General features: G+C 47.9%; 1 protein-coding gene across 4 annotated transcripts in view; it reads left to right on the forward strand.

The window, feature by feature from the left end:
- Positions 1–21,568, forward strand: part of NRF1 (nuclear respiratory factor 1) — a 155,327-nt gene that overhangs the window by 44,135 nt on the left and 89,624 nt on the right. For all 4 annotated transcript variants that reach the window (XM_082255980.1, XM_082255982.1, XM_082255983.1 and 1 more), the window contains exons 3-4: positions 8,334–8,448; positions 21,427–21,553. In XM_082255980.1, the coding sequence (XP_082112106.1) occupies positions 8,334–8,448; positions 21,427–21,553 (242 nt within the window). The remainder of the gene's footprint in view (positions 1–8,333; positions 8,449–21,426; positions 21,554–21,568) is intronic.

Raw genomic sequence — 21,568 nt, forward strand, 5'->3', positions numbered from 1 at the left:
ATCGCCACTTGTGCAGTAAAGATTCTCCTGGTGGCTGCGGTGCCTGGTCTCTGTAGGGTGGTGATTCCGGTGGGGCTCTCTCCCTCTGCTGAGGATCGATTGGTGCTCTGTGACTGGCAACCGGGTGGGCTGCCAGAACGGTGGGGGTTGTCCCTTAGTGTGTTACACTTTTTTGTGGGGGCACATCTCCCCACCTATACCCTTTTCTGAGGCTGCGGGGCCCTCTGGGTCCCATCCATCCATCCATCGATGCACTTACAGCAGTCCTGGAGTACTTTGTGTCCTGGGTGGAGGTGGCTTTTGGGCGATTGGCTGGCAAAAAGCGTTCCCCGCCTTCCCCTGCCTCGTCTGTTTCATCAGATCCTGAATCAGATTTGGTGGTCGCGGACGTGGGTAACCCTGCTTGGTCTGCGACCATGCACCCTGTATCCTCAGATAGGATTCCCACACTTCTGCAACCGTGCATGAAAAGGCACTGGTGGACACACTGATTGTAGCTGTGCGTGAGACCTTAAAGATGGAGGAAGCAGCTGCGATGGAGGCGCAGGTTCCCTTTTGGCACTCACAAGCCACCCAGAGCGGAAAAGGTGTTCCCTTTCCCCTCCTATTTTGACAGAATTGTCACTAAAGAGTGGGGATGACCAAAGCCACCCCTTGGGGTCCCTAAGCAATTTGCAAGGCAATACCCCTATGAGGGGCCCCTTCTAAGAAGTGGACTGTTCCACTGGTGGTGGACCCTCCGGTTTTCAGATTAAACAAGGCCACCAGGATTCCGGTTGAAGAGTCCCCTGCCTTTTAAGGACCCGGCTGACAGGAAGGTGGAGGCTGTGGCCCGCAATATGTACACCCTGGCTGAGGCCGATATTCGCCATTTCCCTGGTGTCACAGACTCTGTCCGAATGGGCTAGGCTTTTGCGCCGTGACCTGGAGGGGGTGTACGTCTCCCCCCCCCCCCCTTTGCTGAGCTGGCCGACTAGCTGGTCCAGGGGCTGCAGTCTTATCTGCGATACCTTTTGGGATGCAGCTTCCCTAGTGGCTCGGCTCTGTTTCGGCAGTGGTCCTTCGGCGTGTCTTTTGGCTCAAGTGCTGGTCTGCGGGCCAGACTTCCAAAAAGGCCTTGATTGATCTTCCCTTTCAAGGAGATTGCCTGTTGAGTGCTGCCCTGGATGATGACATTGAAGGTCTCAGGAGGGGGGGGGAAAGAGTACCTTTCTTCCACAGGCTACTAAGGGCAAGGACCCTCGTCGTAGACGTGGGCCCTCCTCGGCTCATAAGAAGTTTTGTCGTCCCTCAAAGCCAACGGACAAGGGATCGGAGCCCTTCGGGGACCTCCTCTGGAGGATCCAAGCTAACTTGGTCTCGGATTGGGCGGGTGTGGAAAGTGGGGTCCCCCAGGGTTCTGTCCTGGGACCAATCCTGTTTAATTTGTTCATAAACGATCTAGAGGAGGGGATATCGAGTACAATCTCAGTATTTGCAGATGATACTAAACTAGGCATGCCAATATCTTCTATGCAGGATGTGGAAACCTTGCAAGCAGACCTGAACAAAATAACGGGGTGGGCAATTACATGGCAGATGAGGTTTAATGTTGAAAAATGTAAAGTAATGCACTTGGGGGCCAGAAACCAGAAAGCAAGCTACTCACTAGGGGGGGAACCTCTGGGTGAGTCTAGGATGGAAAAGGACTTGGGGGTACTGGTAGACAACAAGCTTGGCAGTGGCATGCAATGCCAAGCCGCCGCAAACAAAGCCAACAGAATACTGGGATGTATAAAAAAGGGGATTCACTCCAGAAATAAAGAGATTATTCTCCCACTCTACAAGACTCTGGTCCGGCCACATCTGGAGTATGCTGTCCAGTTCTGGGCACCGGTCCTCAGGAAGGATGTGCTGGAATTGGAGAAAGTCCAGAGAAGGGCAACAAAAATAATTAGGGGAATGGAGGACATCAGCTATGAGGAAAGACTACAAGCACTGAACCTTTTCTCTCTGGAGAAAAGACGATTGAGGGGGGATATGATATCAATGTACAAATACTGTACTGGTGACCCGAGCATAAGGAACAAACTATTCAGAGAAAGGAGATACAATAAGACACGTGGCCACTCACTAAAACTAGAGGAAAGGCGGTTTAACCTTAAAGTGCGTAAGGGATTCTTCACTGTAAGAGCAGTAAGGATGTGGAATTCTCTTCCACAAGCAGTCGTATAAGCAGGGAGCATCGATAGTTTCAAAAAACTAGTAGATGGACACCTTAAAGACCACAACATACAGGGGTATACAATGTACGGTTAAAAGCAAACACACACACGCATCATAGGTTGAACTGGATGGACTGATGTCTTTTTTTCAACCTTACTAACTATGTAACTATGTAAGTCAAGAGCAGGCTTCTCCAGACCCGCGGACAAGGCCCCTTCAGCATGAAGGTGTGCCCACACCTGTATCTGGGGTGGGGGGGGACGTCTTCGCTGGTTTCCGGACCTGTGGACTCCCCTGTTACAAGACAAGTGGGTCCATGAGGTCATTCAGTCCGGCTACAAGTTTGGTTCTTGCCCTCCCATAAGGTTCCTTCTTGCAACATGCATCTGTCCCAAGTCCACTTACAGGCTCCTTTTTGGGGATGTGCAAGACCTTTTACTTTAACCACTTCCGGATCACCCACCACATATATAATATACTGTGGCAGGGTGGCCTGGCTGAGCAAAATCACGTATAGGTGAGTTTGTGCAGGGGTTCTCAGGGCGCGCGTGCGCCGCCAGAGCACTGCTCCTTCTGTGATTAGTCACAGCAGGAGCCAATCAGCTGGTCAGATGGCCACCTGCGATCATGGAGGATGACTGAACGGTCGTCTGCCTATGTAAACAAGGCAGATGGCTGTTCTGTCACAAACGAAGAGTAAAGGCCCATACACACGTGCAGATTGTCGGCCGAAAAGCTTCGGCCGACGACCGATCGGCCGATTGTAGGCTTGTTAGTATTATGCTGCCGACAGCGCACTTTCGGCCGAACAGAATCTGTTTTAAAATTAAAATTTTTGTATGCCGACACCAGAGCGGCCGATTGTTCGCCAGTCAATACAGAATTCGGCCGACAGACAGCAGATTTGCAAGACTGGGCATGCTCAGAAAAGAAAAAAACACAGGGAAAGTTAACCATCACATGACATCACTTCTGCAGTCGGCTGTAGTCGGCGGACAAAATTCTTGTGCAGTCTTTTGCACTTTTCAACAGACACGACAGCCCGGGGACAAAAGACGGCCGATCGTTCGCAGACGATCTGCACGTGTGTACGGGGCATTAGATCTTGTGTTTTAGCTAAGCTGAAACACAGATCTCTCTTCCTCTAGCACATCCATCCCCCACACAGTTGGAAAGCATTCCTTAGGAGCACACTTAAGCCCCTTGATCACCTCTTGTGTTAACCCCTTCCCTGCCAGTGTCATTTATACAGTAACAGTCCTTTTTGTTTACCAGCACTTAAAAAAAAAAAAAAAAAGTGTCGCCTAGTGTCGGATTTGTCCGCCACAATGTCGCAGTCCCGCTAAAAATCGCTGTGCGCCACCATTACTAGAAAAAAACAATTAAAAAAATATTAGAAATGCCATAAATCTATCCCATAGTTTGTAGACACTATAACTTTTGTGCAAACCAATCAAAATACACTGATTAGGCTTTTTTACTAAAAATATGTAGCAGAATATATATATTGGCCTAAGTTGGTGAAAAAATTGTATTTTTTTTAAAAAAATGTTATTGGGAATGTTTTTATAGTTTATGTAAAAATTGTCACTCTCCTTTTTTTTTTTTTTTTTTTGTTATAGTGTAAAAAATAACCCGCAGAGGTGATCAAATTTCCCCAAAAGAAAGCTCTATTTGTGGGGGGAAAAAATACATCAGTTTTATTTGGGTACAGCGTCTCACAAACGCGCAATTGTCAGTTAAAGCAACGCAGTGCCATATTGCAAAAAAAAAATGGCCTGGTCCCCAGGAAGGAAGACAAAGTGTGTCCAATCCTAGACCTCAAGGCGCTGAACTGCTTTGTGTGAGTGCAGAAGAGGAGAGGAGCATTATCAGTTTGTGGTGTTACCCTTTGGTTTAACTTCTGCTCCTGGGGTCTTCACAAAAGTGTTGGCCCTGGTGCTAGCATTGTTACGCCAATGGGGGGATCACAGTACTGGGCTACTTGGACGACCTCCTCCTGCGAGCGGAGTCTCCTACTGCTCTGGTGGAAAACCTGGAAGTCACCATATGAGCTTGAGGGAGTTTGGCTGGATTCTGAATTTTCAGAAGTCTGCTGGTTCCGTCCACAAAGCTGGACTATCTGGATCTGACTCTGGACTCCGCCTTAGCCAGAGTGCTCCTTCCTCTGGACAAACCCCCAAAACTGCAGGCTGCAATTCGTCTCCTCCTGTCCAACAGATGGTTGTCCCTCCGGACTTGCATGCGGGTGCTAGCCTGATGGTGTCTACCTTCAAGGTGGTTCTGTTTGCACAGTTCCATATGAGGTCCCTGAAAGGGAGATTCTGGCCTAATGGGAAAAGAATCTGCAGATTCTGGACAATCGGATCCGGCTGAGCAGGGGAACGAGAGAGTCCCCGATATGGTGGCTTTGTTCTTTGCCGCTTCGGCTGGGCAAATCCTTCTTCACCTTGTATTGGGCAAATGCTCACCGCGGATGCCAGCCTGTCTGGGAGGCCTCTTCGGCAAACATTCTGCTCAGGGGATCTGGACACTGGAAGAGTTCAGACTAGTGATCAATGTCTTGGAACTCCGAGCGATCAGAATGTGTCTGGAGTGTTGGACGGATCATCTTCAGGGATGTCCAGTACACATTCAATCAGACAATGCCACGACTGTGGCTTATGTAACTCACCAAGGGGGCACGAAAAGTGTCCTGGCGACTCTGGAGGTAGCCAGGATTCTAAGGTGAGCAGAACAGTTCGTCCCAGCCCTATCGGCCGTACACATTCCCGGGGTGGAATTTCGGTCATCTTAGGGGGCCACGGACTGGCCTCGCCAGGCTTGGTACGCCGATCTGGTGCGGCTGGTAACTGACGTTCCTTGGAAGCTTTTTCTAAGGGAGGATCTGCTGTCCCAAGGACCTTCCATTCTGCTTTTACAGTTGCTGGCATAGACTGCTTGGCTGATGGATAGAGGTTTGTCTGAGTCGGTGATTCCAATGTTGTTAAAAGCTAAGAAAGCAACTTCTAGGAAGATCTACCATCGTATGTGGGGTTCATCCTCGCTCTTTTTCGGTGGCTCAGATCGTGACTTTCCTTCAACAGGGGGTTGAGCAGAAACTAGCCTTGAGTACTATCAAGGGTCAGGTGTCAGCCTTAGCGGTCTTCTTGGCCCTTGACCATATACTCCCTGATGCATAATTTTTCTTTGGGGAGTAAGACACTTGACCCATCCAGTGCAGTCTCTGTTGCAGCCTTGGGACCTCAATTTGGTGCTCTGTCCTCCAGAAACCTAGGAGATTCCCCTGCTTACGCTGTCCCCACATGGTGGCCTTTTTGGTGGCTTTCACCTCTGCGTGCTGGGTGTCGGAAGTGGCAGCGTTATCCTGTCGTTAACCTTACTTGGTGGTTCACAGAGATAAGGTGGTTCTTCTTCCCTGCCTGTCGTACCTTCCTCAGGTGTTGTCTGATTTTATTTTGAATGAAGACATTGTGATGCCTTCCCTGTGTCCCAGGCCAAAACATCCAAAGAAAATTGCTTTGCATGCCTCGGATGTGGTCCAAGCAATTAGGGTGTTCCTGGCAGCTACAAAGTCGTTTAGGAAGTCAGACTTGTGAGATTTGTGCTCACACATGGGCCTCGGAAAGGGTTATCCGCTTCCTCTGCGACAATTTTCAGATGGATCAGACAGACAGTATTCAGGCCTATTCTATTAGGGGTCAGTTTCCTCCTTTCCCTGTCCAGGCACTTGGTGTCTCCTGGGCCTTCCGTCATCAGGCTTCAGTGATGCAGGTTTGCAAGGCAGTCGCACTTTCACAAAGTTCTATAAAGTGGATGTGTTGGCATCTGCAGATGCTTCTTTTGGCCGCAAGGTTTTGCAGGCTGCTATTTAAGAGGACCTGGTCCTCTTTGAGGGTGTATTGTGTTTTTTTTTTTTTTCAGGTGAGCTCCAGTTGTTTTGATTGAGCTCCTGTTGACCCGGTTGGCTATAGTTAGCTTTGGGAGTTTCTTTTTCGCTTTTCCCACCCCTAATGTTTAACACTGCTTTGGGACGTCCCAATGGTTAAGAAGATCAGGAGCTGTGTCAATCAATGAACGAAAGAGAAAATGGGATTTTTTTACTTACTGTAAAATCCATTTCTCTGTTCTTTGACGGACACAGCACCCACCCCTCTGTGGATTTGTAATTCTTCTGATACTGCTTGTAACAAAACTGAGTACTTATAGACTTATAGCAGAGAGGAGTATACCCCCTGGGACTGCCCATAGGCATAGCCAGCAAGGAGAATAACTCATAGCTAGTCAGGGTAGGGGCCAATTATCACCTGTCTGAGGAAAACATTTGGATATTAGGGAACCCTGAGTTTCAGGGATCCCAGGGTTCTTCATAAGGCATTTTTAGGCAGTGCAGGAACCCTCTGATGCCTGCTTTTAATTACTATTGCTGGTGTATATTAGTTATTTCTCTTTAAAGGAAATCTGCTCCAAGAGAAGCACAGGCCACTGTTGCTGACCACCTTCTAAAAAAAATATTTGCCCAGTTTTTTTAATCTGGCCTCAATGTTTTGAGGCTGAAATAGTTAAAACCCCCACAAGGGGGTGGAACGCTACATCCCCAACAGTTAGACTCCATGTGCAGCGAAACAATATATATAAATATATAAACAATCCCACAATAATAATGCTTATTAGAAGTGCAATAAAGTGCTCAGTGCTTGTATTATTTCCAAGGTCTTCCCAACTTCTCCCACTCTCACCAGACACTATTGACTCCTTGTTTTGTCAAGTGATCAAATCAAGCATCAGTAACTCCCAGGGATCTGCTTCAGAGTTTTCACATGTACTGCATATGAGGTAAAACGATCAATGCCAAGGAAAGGATCGAATTTATTTTTTGAATAAAAAATGAATGCACCTACATCAGTGTACATATTGATTGCCTGTATCAGGAAGAACTGCTGAATCAAGAAGCGTGTGTGCCACCGAGCAGATATGTCACAGGAAGTTCCCGCCCAACATGTTTCGTCATCTGTAAAGGATGTCATAAGAAGCAAGTATCCCCCAGCATCACATTTGCGGTTTTAACCAGTTAGCCCCAACTATTACACCAAAATGTGAACTCCTAAATTGGCCCCATTTTGTGGTCCATAATATGACTGTGACCTGACTTTCAATTCTATAGAAGTTATTATTATAGTGAGTTCTTGCTAAAACAATATGTATACACACTTCTAAACTAACATCTTCCATGTAAGGACCCTTCTGTTATTGAGTGTGGATGGACCTAATCCCTATGTGTATATTGTACAGGTGATGTGATAAAACCTAATTCTATTCCCTGATTGTCTCTCTAACTATAAAATAAAAAAAATGGTGGGAAACATTGCCAATAATATTAAGGCTGCTTTCACACTGACTTGCTGCAAAAACGCAGCAAAACGCATGTGTTTTTCCCATATTATTACTGCGTTTGTGGTGCGGTTTTTAAAGGACATGTGACTCAAAAATCGCACCAAAAACACATTGCAGTTGCGTTTTTACTGCAATTTCCATTGCTTTTAGTGGTAAGGTGCTTTAAACTCCCCAAACATGCTCTAAAAATGCTGCAAGCAGGATTTTTTTCACTGTAACTGAAGCACACCGCCCCAGTGTATTGATTTTAAAAGGAAGCCTTTTCTTGAGCTTTTAAGGCAAAAGTGCTTGAAAAACTCCTCCATGTGAAAGCTGCATAATACTGGACTGTATTTATATATTGTAAACCTTTAATCTGTTGGTGAAGTAGCGCTGCACCCCCTGTGGGTTTTTTCCTATTTCAATATTTTAGGGTACTGATCTCAAACAAGCTTGCAAAAAGTAGCGGACTATCAGAACTGTTAATCTGCATACTTGTTCCGATTTAGGACTTGGGAAATATAGAATCCTTTGCATTAATATAACAGCAGCATCACTGTGTTTTCGAAAGACTTTATTAGTGATAGCCTATGTATGTTCCTAATACAGGTTCCCTTTAACGATAAAGGTCTCCTCTGCATCTTGGCCCTTATGGTTTAGAACCTTTTTCTTAATGGATCTTTTTTATTTATTTTTTTTTTCTCTGTTCAATTTTGTACTCTGTGGTAATTTTTTATTTTTTTTTGTATTTGTAGGGCCTGTGGGAATGGCTGCTGCTGCGGCTGTAGCCACAGGGAAAAAGCGCAAGAGGCCTCATATATTCGAGTCCAACCCTTCAATACGTAAAAGACAGCAAACAAGACTTCTACGGTGAGTAGCTGTTTGCAAACTAGCGAATAACCACCAGAATAAAAAAAAAGATTACTTTATCAAAAATATGCCTTCATTTGGTTTATTCACAGAATATTTGAGTCTTTCTAGATCATAGTACAATGGCTCTGTAGTTGGATTCAACTGTAAAGTGCCCCTGATGCTGTACAAAATTACCCTAAACAAGATATACTTGTAAGTAGTATTCTTATACTTAGAGGAGCTCCAGATTCCTTAAGAAAAAACAAATACTGTACTGTAGCTGCTTACATTTAATATAAGGACACTTAGCTGTGCAGGGATCCAGCGATGTCCTCACCTGGGCCGATTCTTCAGTGCAGGCGCCAGCATCTGTAGTAAGGGAAACAGGCCTCACGGCTTGTTTCCTACTGTGCATGCGCGAGTCTTGCTGCGCCTTGTGAATTGTCCCGTAGTCTTCCGGGACCTGTGATGTGTCCCAGAAGACTACTCAAGGACCCATCCCCCTATTTGTAGGAGGAGAGTAAACCTTTAAGCAATTGTCCCGTAGTCTTCTGGGACCTGTGATGTGTCCCAGAAGACTACTCAATGACCCACCCCCCTTTTTGTAGAAGGGGAGTAAACCTTTAAGCAAAAGGATTTTCTTTGTCCTTCAATGACGAACACCGCTCCTGATCATCTTAACCATTGAGTTATACTGGCCCCCCTACAGGAGTAGGACACTAAGCAGAAAAAAGCTTGACTACGCCTGTAGGCAGTCCCAGAGGGTATACTCCCACCCTCAGCTATAGTCATTCAGTTTCTTTTTCTGCCTAGTCAAGAGTAAGGACCTAGTTCCTTGCTGGGTTTTTCAGTCCTGGCAATTTTTTTCAATTTTAATGGATTTTTCCTGTGAGAATCTACAATCAACTGCTGGACTGGGCGATGGGCTGGATATTTTTTAAAATCCAGTGGTCACCCCAGTCTGGCCAGCGAGCACGCGCAGGCCTCAGCTCTGCACTAGGTCGGCCGTGACATAGCCCCACTGGGTCTCTTAGCAACATCCTTGCATCATTCCTTCCTGTCTTCCTCCATGCTGCTATCTCTGGGAGTTTTTCAGTCAGGCTTCAGGAGGTAGATAAATGGCCCACACCTATAGCAAGGACATTCAACTTTGGTCAAAGCTGCACAGTTATTCAGACACCCCTTATCTGCATAGGCAGTTTGGTGAATGATGCCTTTTAAGGAGGGATCCTAGCTGCAGGTTAGTAGAATCCTTAAAGGTAAATACACGTTCTACCTGTCTGGTTTTCTTCCTGTTAGGTGGGTCACTGGTGGAACCACAGTGGAAATAGATCACTTTAAAAAATGAATCTCTTTTAAGGGGAAACCATTCAAACACACTCAGGCAGGTGCCCAGAACCCTTGAGAGCGCTTTCAGTACACATAGAAGAATACCTCAAATAGTGTATATAGTGGAAAAGTCTTTGAAGCTGTATGAGCTCGAACAGACCCATGGCTGGAGATCAATAAGAACCCCTGCACATGCTGCATTACAGCATATACATAGGGATATACTTCACCAGCCTATGGCGCTGATCATGTGTCCACTTCCTACTTGTCGTATGCCTTTTAAGCTGGTATGGCCTGGTCACTGCAGCTCCTCTCACACTCCACTGGGGGGCGGATAAAAAGCAGGTTCCAAACTGTAATAGAGGGAAGCGCAAGCAGACCTCGGGCAATATCGCTTTATTAGGGGACAAACAGTACAGTTAAAATGCACTCACATTTTCATCCTTGTTACAAAAGCATATCGGCATAACAGCAGCTCCTCCTGTCCCTCCAGGTAGTTTAACTCTGGTCTCCTCTCTCACAGCTGACGCCGCTATGACCCCGCTCTCCCTTACTTCCTGCTCACGGCTCCCCCGTCGGGTCACTACGTATCAGTACTAGTGCGCCTGCGCACCAGTCCGCCTGCGCACCAGTCCGCCGCAATACACCTCCACACAAGCCGAAGCTGCAAGCAGTATGGGGCTACGGAGTGGAGGGATCCACAAGGGTATACTGCTTCTGCTGGTTGCCACGGACTTTAAAGTGGTGTCAATCCCAAAGCAAAAATGTAATGTAATATATTGCAGCTTACCGATCCTTAAATGTGGTGGCTGCATTATTCTCCCTTTTTAGGCTTAAGTCCTTTATTTTTACCTGATGATCCAGCCTGGAACATATTTCCCTAACTTGTCTCTATTCTGGATGGAGGAGCAACGGAGAAACCTTTGGACAGCAGCATTGTTAGTCTGGAGACAAGGAACTGTTAAGCCCACATAAATCTGCTAGTGCATCTAAGTTAAATCTGTACTCGATCCAACACTTTTAAGGCATTTACAGTAACAGTTTATTTCCTTTTTGGGATATAGGTTTTACATAAAAAAGGACCATTGTAAGGACCCCTGCCGCTGTTAAATGGTTTGTATTAACCCTCTAACTGCAACTTTTGCTGGTCAGCTTGTTCTGTTTAAAAGAAGTTGAAAAATTAGACAAAGCCTACGTTCACATTGGTCTGATTTGACATGTCAAATCGGTGCCAATTGCTGGCAACGGCACCTTCTGAATTGGCGCCATTGTGAGAGGTCTTTGAAAAAGCCCCTAAAGTCGGACTGAAATGCCGGCTTATAATCGTGCAAGTTCAGCTGAACTCGCACAATATCAAAACAGCCGCAGTGTAAACCTGGGCTTAGGCTCTATTCACCCCTAAGAGTTTTGTAGTTTGAAACTCCAAAACAACATCCAAAATCCCATGTATTTCATTGGTGATCACATATGAGCACTCATAGCTCTAATCTGCATGATTTACCTTTTTGAGGCAGTCTTTGAGGTTTATGGCCCCATAGACTTCTGTGGAAACACCTGAAACACTTACGCAAGGAAAAATTTAAGAACAAAGTTTAAGAAAAACAACTTGCATTTATTAGACTTTTTTCAGCAGAGCTAAAGAACAGCTATCCATCCTCCTAGGAGACTAGCAAAAACCTGAGTGGAAGAGCAATTAATACTGCAGCTAGCTTTCAATTTTTCTGTTTGTCAGAATTCACTCCTTCTGTAGGCAACAATTTATCCCACCTATTTTGAATTCCTGTGTCTCATTCAAACACAAACTTAATTTCTCTTACGTCCTCTGACAGTTGCAGCCCGTTCAGTATGCCTTCACCATTGGGTAATGGCGCCCTCTGCAGGAATAAGCTAGGCAGTGAAAGGATTTAGCAAAAAACTTTACACCAAGACACACCTCTAGGGGGCTGTCCCTCAGGCATTACCCTGAACCATTCAGTACTGTTCTCCAGTTTCTTGCTGCCTAGCGTCAGGAGTAGATCGTCTGTGCACTCTTTCACAAAATTCTACAGAATTGATGTAATCGCATCCTCGGATGCGTCCTTTGGCCGCAACATTTTTAGCATGGCGGTTGTTTGAGGAGATGTGGTGTTCTGTCTCTTCTTGGGGAGAATTTTGTTCTGGGGTTGGCTCCTGTTGAGCTTCTGTTGCCATGTTGGACACGTTGCCTTTTTTCTTCCCATCCCAATGGAGAAGGCATACTGAACGGGCTGCGACTGTCAGAGGACGTAAGAGAAAATAGAGTTTTTGTAAGAACTTACCGTGAAACTCTTTTCTGAGTCCTCTGACAGTCGCAGCCCCCGCCCCTCTATTTTTGGGGTTGATTGTCTTCCTGTACTGCTTGCTACAAAACTGGAGAACAGTACTGAATGGTTCAGGGTAATGTCTGAGGGACAGCCCCCTAGAGGTGTGTCTTGGTGTAAAGTTTTTTGCTAAATCCTTTCACTGCCTAGCTTACTCCTGCAGAGGGCGCCATTGCGCAATGGTGAAAGCATACTGAACGGGCTGCGACTGTCAGAGGACTCAGAGAAAAGAGTTTTACGGTAAGTTCTTACAAAAACTCTATTTTTCCAGCTTGAAAATGCCCAACTTGGGAAGAGTAAACCATGCTTTTTTCAAGATGATGCTATTAATTACCCCATTTGCAAGATTTGTCCTAACGTCCTGTGACAGCAGGGCAATTAATATAGAATAAAATTATTTTTTACCAGGACTGGAAGATGCAGACTCTGACCGAGGCTCTAATCTTCCTCCGTTTCCTGCGGGGATAAACACTTTCGTTTTACATTCTGTGCCAACACTTCCTGTCTCAAAAGGAACTGAGGGAAAAGGGCTGGTAGAGGAGGGCAGGGAGCATACATCCTACTAAGTGCCCCTGGTTCTGACTGATGCAGAGCTAAACCCGGCAGCCAGCCATTTGTCTCTTGCAGTTCACTCGCTCTTTCACTCCGTCAGGACTGCCCACAGCTGTGGATTGTAATCGAAGAACAGTTCTGCCCTGACGCTCTAGTTAGAGTGGAAAGTAGTACATAGAGGGGATAAAAAGGGAAGGTGGGGGTTGGCTTGCCGAGGTTAGCAAACAGTGTTGTACAAAGGTGTGCAATCAGGGTTTTTGGGTTACAGAGGTGAGCAGAGAGGTGGTTTGGGGTAGAGAGGTGGGTTGTGCCAAGGTTATCAGATTTTGGGCTACAGAGATTAGCTGGGGGATTGGGATCCAAAGGTGTGCAGTGTGGGATTGGGATGCAGAGGGGGGGAACATGCAATGTGATTTTTGCAGTCTATTCATTTGAATGGGCTGCAAACAGAAAATGTAAATTAAGTGAAGCGCACCAGTATGCATGTACTAATTTTTCTGCGTTCCAAAGCAATCTGCGTTTTGGGTGCCATTAATGCATTGACACCCACATGCAGATCTCAAGGGCAGTGCAATCACCTGCGGTGCAGGAAACGCACATGGAGCACACCTCTCCCGCTCCACATTCTGGTATGAACCAACCCTAGTCCCCGATCCTTTTAATTTAAAATTGTGCCGCACTAAAAAGGCACAGTTTGTATGAGGATACGATTAAGAATTAATGACGCCCCTGTGCGTCTGCTAAAGAGCAGTGCGTTTGTCTGCTTGTCGGGAACACGTAAATTTGTTCTGACACGCAGAAATGTGAACCAAGCCTTATATAAATGAAAAAGTGCGCTGATAAATGTGAGTGTGCTGCTACCAAAGGTGTATAAATGAAATAGTGCGCTACTAAATTGCAATAAAATGAACAATGTCAATCATGCATACAAAATAGTGTACAAACAATTTAAAACAAATGAAAATGTGAATGAACAAAGTCTCTGGTTTCTCTTGCAAATCAATATGTTTTCCGTGAACAACTCCACCAGAAAAAAACTAAATAGATGAATGTGCAAATGAAGTCCAGTGTTCATGTAAATTCCAAAAATAATCACTGGTGGCCGTGAGAAAACCAAGTGCTGCTGCAAATCAACGAACGTGACATGAAAATCCCATCACCTGGTGAATTCACCGCTTACCAGCTTTAAGTAGATTTAGGGCAGATAGACAGAATATGATGGCGCGTTTCCTCCCTATTGGGCTTCCATGGAGATAGGAGGTGGAAGCCCAATAGGGAGGAAATGCGTCAGAGCGAAGGAGTCGCACCGTCAATCACAACAGCCGCGGCTTGCACTGCAGGCAGCCGCCGCTCTCCTGACAGAACTTGTATCTTCGTTTTTTCCTGTAAGTGCAATCTTTACATTTCTAATGTGATAAAAGGTAATGCACTATTAGTCTCTTCCTCATTTTCATGGTGCACCTTATGAGTGTCAGTCCGAGAGAAGAACCAGGAAACACCAGGAGTCCCTCATTTACGTATCCAGAGAGAGTCTACACTCATTACATGTTTGGAAACAGTGGGATCTGGTAAGCAGCTCCCCCAACCCACCCCCCCCCCCCAAGACCCCCCCCCCCCCCCCGGCACACACAAGGGTGGATTCCAACATAGCACTCCCTTTGGTTATCTACAGAGGTCCCTTTGGATTCATATTCTGTCTATCTGCCCTAAATCTACTTAAAGCTGGTAAGCGGTGAATTCACCAGGTGATGGGATTTTCACGTCACGTTCGTTGATTTGCAGCAGCACTTGGTTTTCTCACGGCCACCAGTGATTATTTTTGGAATTTACATGAACACTGGACTTTATTTGCACATTCATCTATTTAGTTTTTTTTCTGGTGGCGTTGTTCACGGAAAACACATTTTCTCTTACGTCCTCCGACAGTCGCCGCCTCTTCATATTCGTCACATATGGGTATTAGACTTTGCTCCGAAGGAGTAGCTAGGCAACAGAATATGTTAACATTAAAGCTTTTAACATATCCCACCCTCAAGGGGTGGTCCCCTCAGTCAATACCCTCCTACTTCCTGCAACCATATCTCAGTTTCAATGTCTAGCTTGTCAGGAGTGGCTGGCTCTCTCTGTGCTGGGGCTTTGTGCCCCAGACTCTTTCTTCTTTTTTGATTTTTTGTTTGAGTTTTCTCTCTACCTTTACTCAGCTGTTCTTTTTGTCAGCGTTAGTTCTTCGGGTGAAGAGGATCATGCGGGCTGGGTCTCGGGCTGATCCCCCTGGTCGCAGGTCGTGGGTCAGTGGCTTCCCAGCCTGCCATCGAGCGTTCAGCCAGGTAACGCTCCTGGCACCGTGAACGACCCATCCCTGTTCGGTGCAGGGATGATTGGTGAGGTGGCTACCTCACTGGACGCTGTGCGGTTTCTTAACCCCCATTCTGTGCGTCTTGTATGCGACTCTCCCTGCCTCATGTGCTGCGGCTTGTTCGCCTGTGCGGGTCCCCCACGCCATTGTGAGGTAAGTGTATCCATGTGGGGACCTGTCTGTCTGGGGGGGTGTCAGTCTGGGACTGTGTAACCTGCCTCTGTTCTCACTGTTTGTCTCCCTATCACTCGGCTGCATGCTGTGGGCTGCAAGGGGGGGGGGGAGCTGTGTGACACTGTGTGTGTCAGCCTTGTCAGTGTGAGAAGCTGTGTGCTGTGGGGCATGTTTTGTGGCATGTTTGGGCACTATACAGCGATCGCTGCGGCGATCTAACATGTTTTTTTTTTATACATGGATAACATGTGTGCATTACTGTACTGTGGAGCGGCGGTTTCGGCGCCAAACGGCGCCATTTTGCCTACACTCGCTCCGGCCGCATGTTCTACATGCATGGCGGCCATTTTCTTGTAGCCTCCCATAGGCTTTAATAGAGCGCCCTGGCCGCATCACTTCCTCTTCTCCAGGATACATCGATCGAGGCAGCAGCAGCGGCGAGGGTCTCCTCAGGTTATATCCTTCTTATCCATTGCCTGTGTCAGTTTTATTGTCCCTGTGGGGGTCTCATTGTGCTTGTGTGTAGTGCGGTGGGCTGCGCTCGCCGCGCTTGTTAAAGGGGCAGTTAACCCTTTATTATCCGGCATTTGTAATTGGGGCAATGGATTCTCAGGAGGGCAAATTTCCTACCGCCTTGGTGGAAAGCCAGGGGACCGCTGTTTCCCCCCCAGGGGGGGATTTAGCCACTATTGTGGCTGGCCTTGCTGCTCAGGTGCAGATGCTGGTGGCTGCTCAATCTACTAAGAGACCCAGAGTTTCTCTTTCCTCTGATTCTGAGGGTGAAGGTGATGGGGCTGTTATGGCGGGGCCTCCTTATCGGGGTCCCGCTCCTCCCTGGATCTAGTGGGGTCCGAGGTGGAGGCTGAAGTTGAAGGGGTTGATAATTCTCCCCCTGGCTCGCCTGAAGAGCTTGCAATCATGGATGAATTGATTGCTTCCATAAAACAAACGCTGCGTTTGCAGGATGAAGTGTGTCCCCCCGCTGCCTTGGCGGCTTATGGGACGCAGAGAAAACGCAGGACGCCGCAGGTTTTTCCTTGCAATGATGATTTTCAGCGCGCTGTTAAAGAACAATGGCGCAATCTACGCAAACCTTTTGCTGTACCAAGTAGGTTCGAGCTGCGTTATCCTTTCTCGCCTTCCACTGATGAAAGGTGGTGTGTGCCACCCCCGGTGGATCACGCAATTGCGGTTTTAAACAAATCCACTGCGATTCCTGCAGAGGATTCCCCTGTGTTCCGTGATGCCACGGATAGGAGATTGGAGTCTCTTGCCTGTCATACTTATTCTGTTACGGGTTCTATGCTTAAGGCTCTGTTTGCCTCTCTCATGGCGGCCCAGGCTGTCGCAAGTTGGACGCAGATGCTTAGGCGCGTCCTAGTGGCCGATTCGGCCTCGCCGGCGACCCTGGATATGGTGGATCAAATCCACCAGGGTGTCATGTATCTGTGTGATGCGGACTTGGACCTAGTCCCGTTGGCTGCACGTGTGCACAGCGTGGCGGTGTTGTCTCGCCGTCTGGTTTGGTTAAAATGTTGGTCGGTGGACCAATCTTCACGTAAGACCTTAGCCAATCTGCCTTATGATGGGTCTCGCCTTTTTGGGGAGTCCTTGGATGTGTTGATTAAGGGGATCACCGGAGGTAAGAGCACTCTCTTGCCCCATTTCCCCAAGGCTAAGGGGGCTTCTGGGAAGAAGCATGCTAATTTTCGGCCCCCTCAGGGGTCCTTTCGTGCCTTTCGGTTGCACTACAAGGGCAAACCGTTCAAAGGTCAAGGCTCTCAGAAGAAGCCCTGGTCTGGGAAACAGAAGTCCGGTCAATCCGGATCCGCAGCCCATAACAGTGCGGCCTGAAGGGGCGCCCTCACCCAGTTTTGGGGTGGGGGGACGCTTGCTCGGTTTTCTTCAACCCTGGTTGGCCCGCGTGCGGGACAGATGGGTTCAGGTGATCGTTCGATCTGGTTACAAGATGGAGTTTCTCTCTCAGCCGGAGAGCAGATTTTTTCCCTCAAATCTTCAACTGTCTCCGGAGCGTTTACGGGACCTGCACCTGGCGGTGCAGGACCTGAGGGCTCAGGGAGTGGTGGTTCCGGTGCCTCATCGGGACAGATTTCGGGGGTTTTATTCCAATCTGTTCACCGTGCCCAGAAAGGAGGGCAAGGTTCGTCCAATTCTGGACTTGAAGGCTCTGAACCGCTCTGTGCGGGTTCGCAAGTTCCGCATGGAATCCCTGCGGTCGGTGGTGGCTGCCCTGGTTCCGGGGGAATTCATGGCCTCCATCGATTTGAAGGATGCGTATCTTCACATCCCCATTTTCGAGGGTCACCAGAGGTACCTTCGATTCGCTATTGCGGAGGATCACTACCAGTTCGTGGCGTTGCCTTTTGGTCTCGCCTCGGCTCCGTGGGTCTTCACCAAGGTGCTTGCACCTGTTCTGGCATTATTGAGGGCCCAGGGCATTTCTGTCCTGGGGTATCTGGACGACATTCTGGTTCGGTCTGCGACCAGCCAGGGTCTGGAGAAGGACCTGTCTGTCACGATGCAAACTCTGCTGGAGTTTGGTTGGACGATAAATTTTCCAAAGTCGACACTGAGTCCGTCGGTTCGTCTTCCCTAAATGGGAATGATTCTGGACTCGGTGCAGGCGAAGGTCTTCCTGCCGGAAGACAAACTCAGAACTCTTCAGGAGGAAGTCAGGTCCCTCAGGGACGTTCCACACTCGTCTCTGCGGACGTGCATGAGATGTCTGGGATTGATGGTCTCGGCCTTCGAGGCGATTCCCTTCGCCCAGTTTCACACGCGGGGTCTCCAAGCGGAGATCCTGTCCATGTGGGACGGGCGACCTCAATCTCTGGATCATCAAATCTCGTTGAGTCATCGCACCAGAAGAGACCTTCTGTGGTGGCTCCAGTCCCCGATGGTGTCCGGGGGCAAGTCGTTTCGTCCTATCTCGTGGACGGTAATCACCACGGATGCCAGCCTGTCGGGCTGGGGTGGTGTTCTGGGCGTTCTGTCCGCCCAGGGGACTTGGTCGGAGGGGGAGTCCTCCCTTCCGATCAACATTCTGGAATTGCGTGCGATCAAACTGTCTTCATCGCTGGATGGACCGGCTGCAGGGCTGCCCGGTTCGGGTGCAGACGGACAATGCCACGGCGGTGGCCTACATCAACCACCAAGGGGGCACCAGGAGTGCCCGAGCGGCTCGAGAAGTGGCCGACATTCTGTCTTGGGCCGAGACTCATGTCCCGGCGATAACGGCGGTTCACATTCCGGGGGTGGAGAACTGGCAGGCGGACTATCTGAGTCGCCAGACCCTGGATCAGGGGGAATGGTCTCTCCACCCGGCTGTCTTCCAGATGTTGTGCGCGAAGTGGGGTCTTCCAGATGTGGACCTGTTCGCGTCTCGTCTCAACAACAAGGTGAGGAGGTTCGTGGCAAGGACGCGCGACCCTCGGGCAGACGCGTCGGACGCGTTAGTGGCCCCGTGGCATCAGTACAAGCTGATGTACGCGTTTCCACCGATTCAGTTGCTGTCCAGGTTCCTTCACAGGTTACACTCGGAATGCGGCACGGTGGTTCTTGTGGCACCGGACTGGCCTCGCCGGTCCTGGTACGCAGACCTCGTGAATCTGGCGGTCGAGACGATCTCCTGTCTCAGGGCCCGATATTCCATCCTGCTTTACAGTCGCTGGCTTTGACGGCCTGGCTGTTGAAACCGAGGTCCTGAAGGAGAAGGGTCTCTCCCCAGAGGTCGTTCATACCTTGATCAACGCGAGGAAGTCTTCCTCGGGGAAGGTTTATTACCGTACTTGGAAGGCCTATTTTGCCTGGTGTGAGTCCAGGGGGTTTTCACCCCGCACGTACTCGGTTTCCCGAGTGCTGTCCTTCCTTCAAACGGGTGTCGATCAGCGTTTGGCGCTGGCTACGATAAAGGGTCAGGTGTCTGTGCTGGCCGTTCTGTTTCAACGTCCCGTGGCTTCCAACTCCTTGGTTGGCACTTTTGTTCAGGGAGTGCGGCATCTGGTTCCTCCTAGGAGGGATCCTCTGCCCCCTTGGGACTTGAATCTCGTTCTATCTGTGTTACAACGTGCTCCTTTTGAACAGATCAGGGAGATCTCGTTGTCTATGTTGTCCAAAAAGGTCGCCTTTTTGGTTGCGATCACTTCGGCTCGCAGAGTGTCGGAGCTGGCAGCTTTGTCCTGCAAGTCTCCGTATCTGGTTGTTCATTTGGATAAGGTGGTCTTGCGACCTAATCCTTCTTTTCTTCCGAAGCGAGTTTCGGAATTCCATCTTAATGAAGATATTGTCTTGCCTTCGCTGTGCGCGAAGCCTAAACATCCAAAGGAGGTGAGACTTCATTCTTTGGATGTTGTTCGGGCGATAAGGGTTTACCTTAAATCGACTGAGTCTTTTCGAAAGACGGACTCCTTGTTTGTTCTTCCAGAGGGTCCTCGGAAGGGCATGGCGGCGTCGGCCTCTACCATCGCCAAATGGATCAGGCAGACCATTGAACAGGCCTATGCTTTGCAGGGGAAGGTTCCCCCTGTGCCTGTGAAGGCGCACTCTACTAGATCTCTGAGTACGTCTTGGGCCTGTCGTCATGGGGCTTCTGTAGCCCAGGTGTGTAAGGCGGCGACCTGGTCGACCGTGCACACTTTCACAAAATTCTACAAAGTAGATGTTCAGGCATCGGCGGATGCTTCCTTTGGCCGCAAGGTTCTTAGTGCGGCAATTCCCTAGGGTCCCTTGTTAGGGACCTCTGGCTGTTGGGATAAGTTTTTTATCCCCTGGTTATTTGTCTTTTCCTGGGTTGTTGCTCCTGTTGAGCAATTATTTTTCCTGTAGCCCAGCTGGTTTCCTTCCTTTGGTAAGGTTCCTTTCTTTGATGCGGAGACTGCGTTGCCTTTCGGCGCAGACGCGTTTCCCACCCCTCATGTTTGCACTGCTTTGGGACGTCCCCATATATGACGAATATGAAGAGGCGGCGACTGTCGGAGGACGTAAGAGAAAACAGAATTTTTGTAAAATCTTACCTGTAAAATTCCTTTCTCTGAGTCCTCCGACAGTCGCCGCCCCCGCCCCTCTTTTGGGGTTGGTTGTATACTCTACTGCTATTCCACTGAAACTGAGATATGGTTGCAGGAAGTAGGAGGGTATTGACTGAGGGGACCACCCCTGGAGGGTGGGATATGTTAAAAGCTTTAATGTTAACATATTCTGTTGCCTAGCTACTCCTTCGGAGCAAAGTCTAATACCCATATGTGACGAATATGAAGAGGCGGTGACTGTCGGAGGACTCAGAGAAAGGAATTTTACAGGTAAGATTTTACAAAAATTCCGTTGTATTGATTTGCAAGAGAAACCACAGACTTTGTTCACTCACATTTTCGTTTGTTTTAAATTGTTTCAAATTGTTTGTACACTATTTGGTATGCATGATTGACATTGTACATTTTATTGCAATTTAGTGAACCAAGCCTTAACTGGGGTGCCTCAAGACTGAAAATACTTTCAGGTTGCCCTGACTGGAAAAAGGTTAAACACAGTGTATCAACTCTGGGTGGCTTTAACCCTTTCATAATTAAAATATTTTGGTTTAGAATTGCTTAACCGAATATGTTAATAATGTTAATATGACTAAAGAAAAATAGAGGAAGAGGGATTAGAACACCGGTCAGTTTTTTTTTTTTTTTTTAATTACTCTACCCTCTATTTGTCATGTTTACTGTCATCACTGAGAGTGAATGTAAAAGACAATCCCAAATTTTGGTTTGTCACCAGAGCCAAATAGAGGAAAAATGTTCTGATGGGGACACTAGTTCTGACTACCCTGGTAACAACCATGAATTTCTTTCTGCAGGTACTGCCTGCGGTCATACCCTTCACACTCTTTTTGTGCATATACTGCCCAACATCATACCCTCTTTCTCTTCTGAACGTACCACCTACTGTCATACCTTCCACACCCCTCCCCTGCCCTACATGCACTGCCTACTTCTCACCTGCAAAAACTGTCATCCTTCACACACTGCCTACCATCATGCCCTTGGTTTTCTTCCTTGCCCATACTGCCTGCTAAGACACTTCCTTAGCATTTTTTTTTAATATCACCCATCTTGCCCATTCTGGAGCAGGCACACTTTTTTGCTAGTCATAATTCTTTATGCATACAAGTTCCATTGAGTATTTTTTCTTCTGTTACAGCATCTTTTTGGATTTTTCTCATGCTTTTGGTTTTGTTGGCAGGAAACTGAGGGCAACGTTGGATGAGTATACTACAAGAGTAGGGCAGCAAGCCATTGTCTTGTGCATTTCTCCTTCCAAACCCAATCCAGTCTTCAAAGTGTTTGGAGCGGCTCCATTGGAGAATGTTGTGAGTTACTTACCA

This window comes from Pelophylax lessonae (assembly GCF_965119305.1).
Source record: "Pelophylax lessonae genome assembly, chromosome: 4".
Classification (NCBI taxonomy): Eukaryota; Metazoa; Chordata; class Amphibia; order Anura; family Ranidae; genus Pelophylax; species Pelophylax lessonae.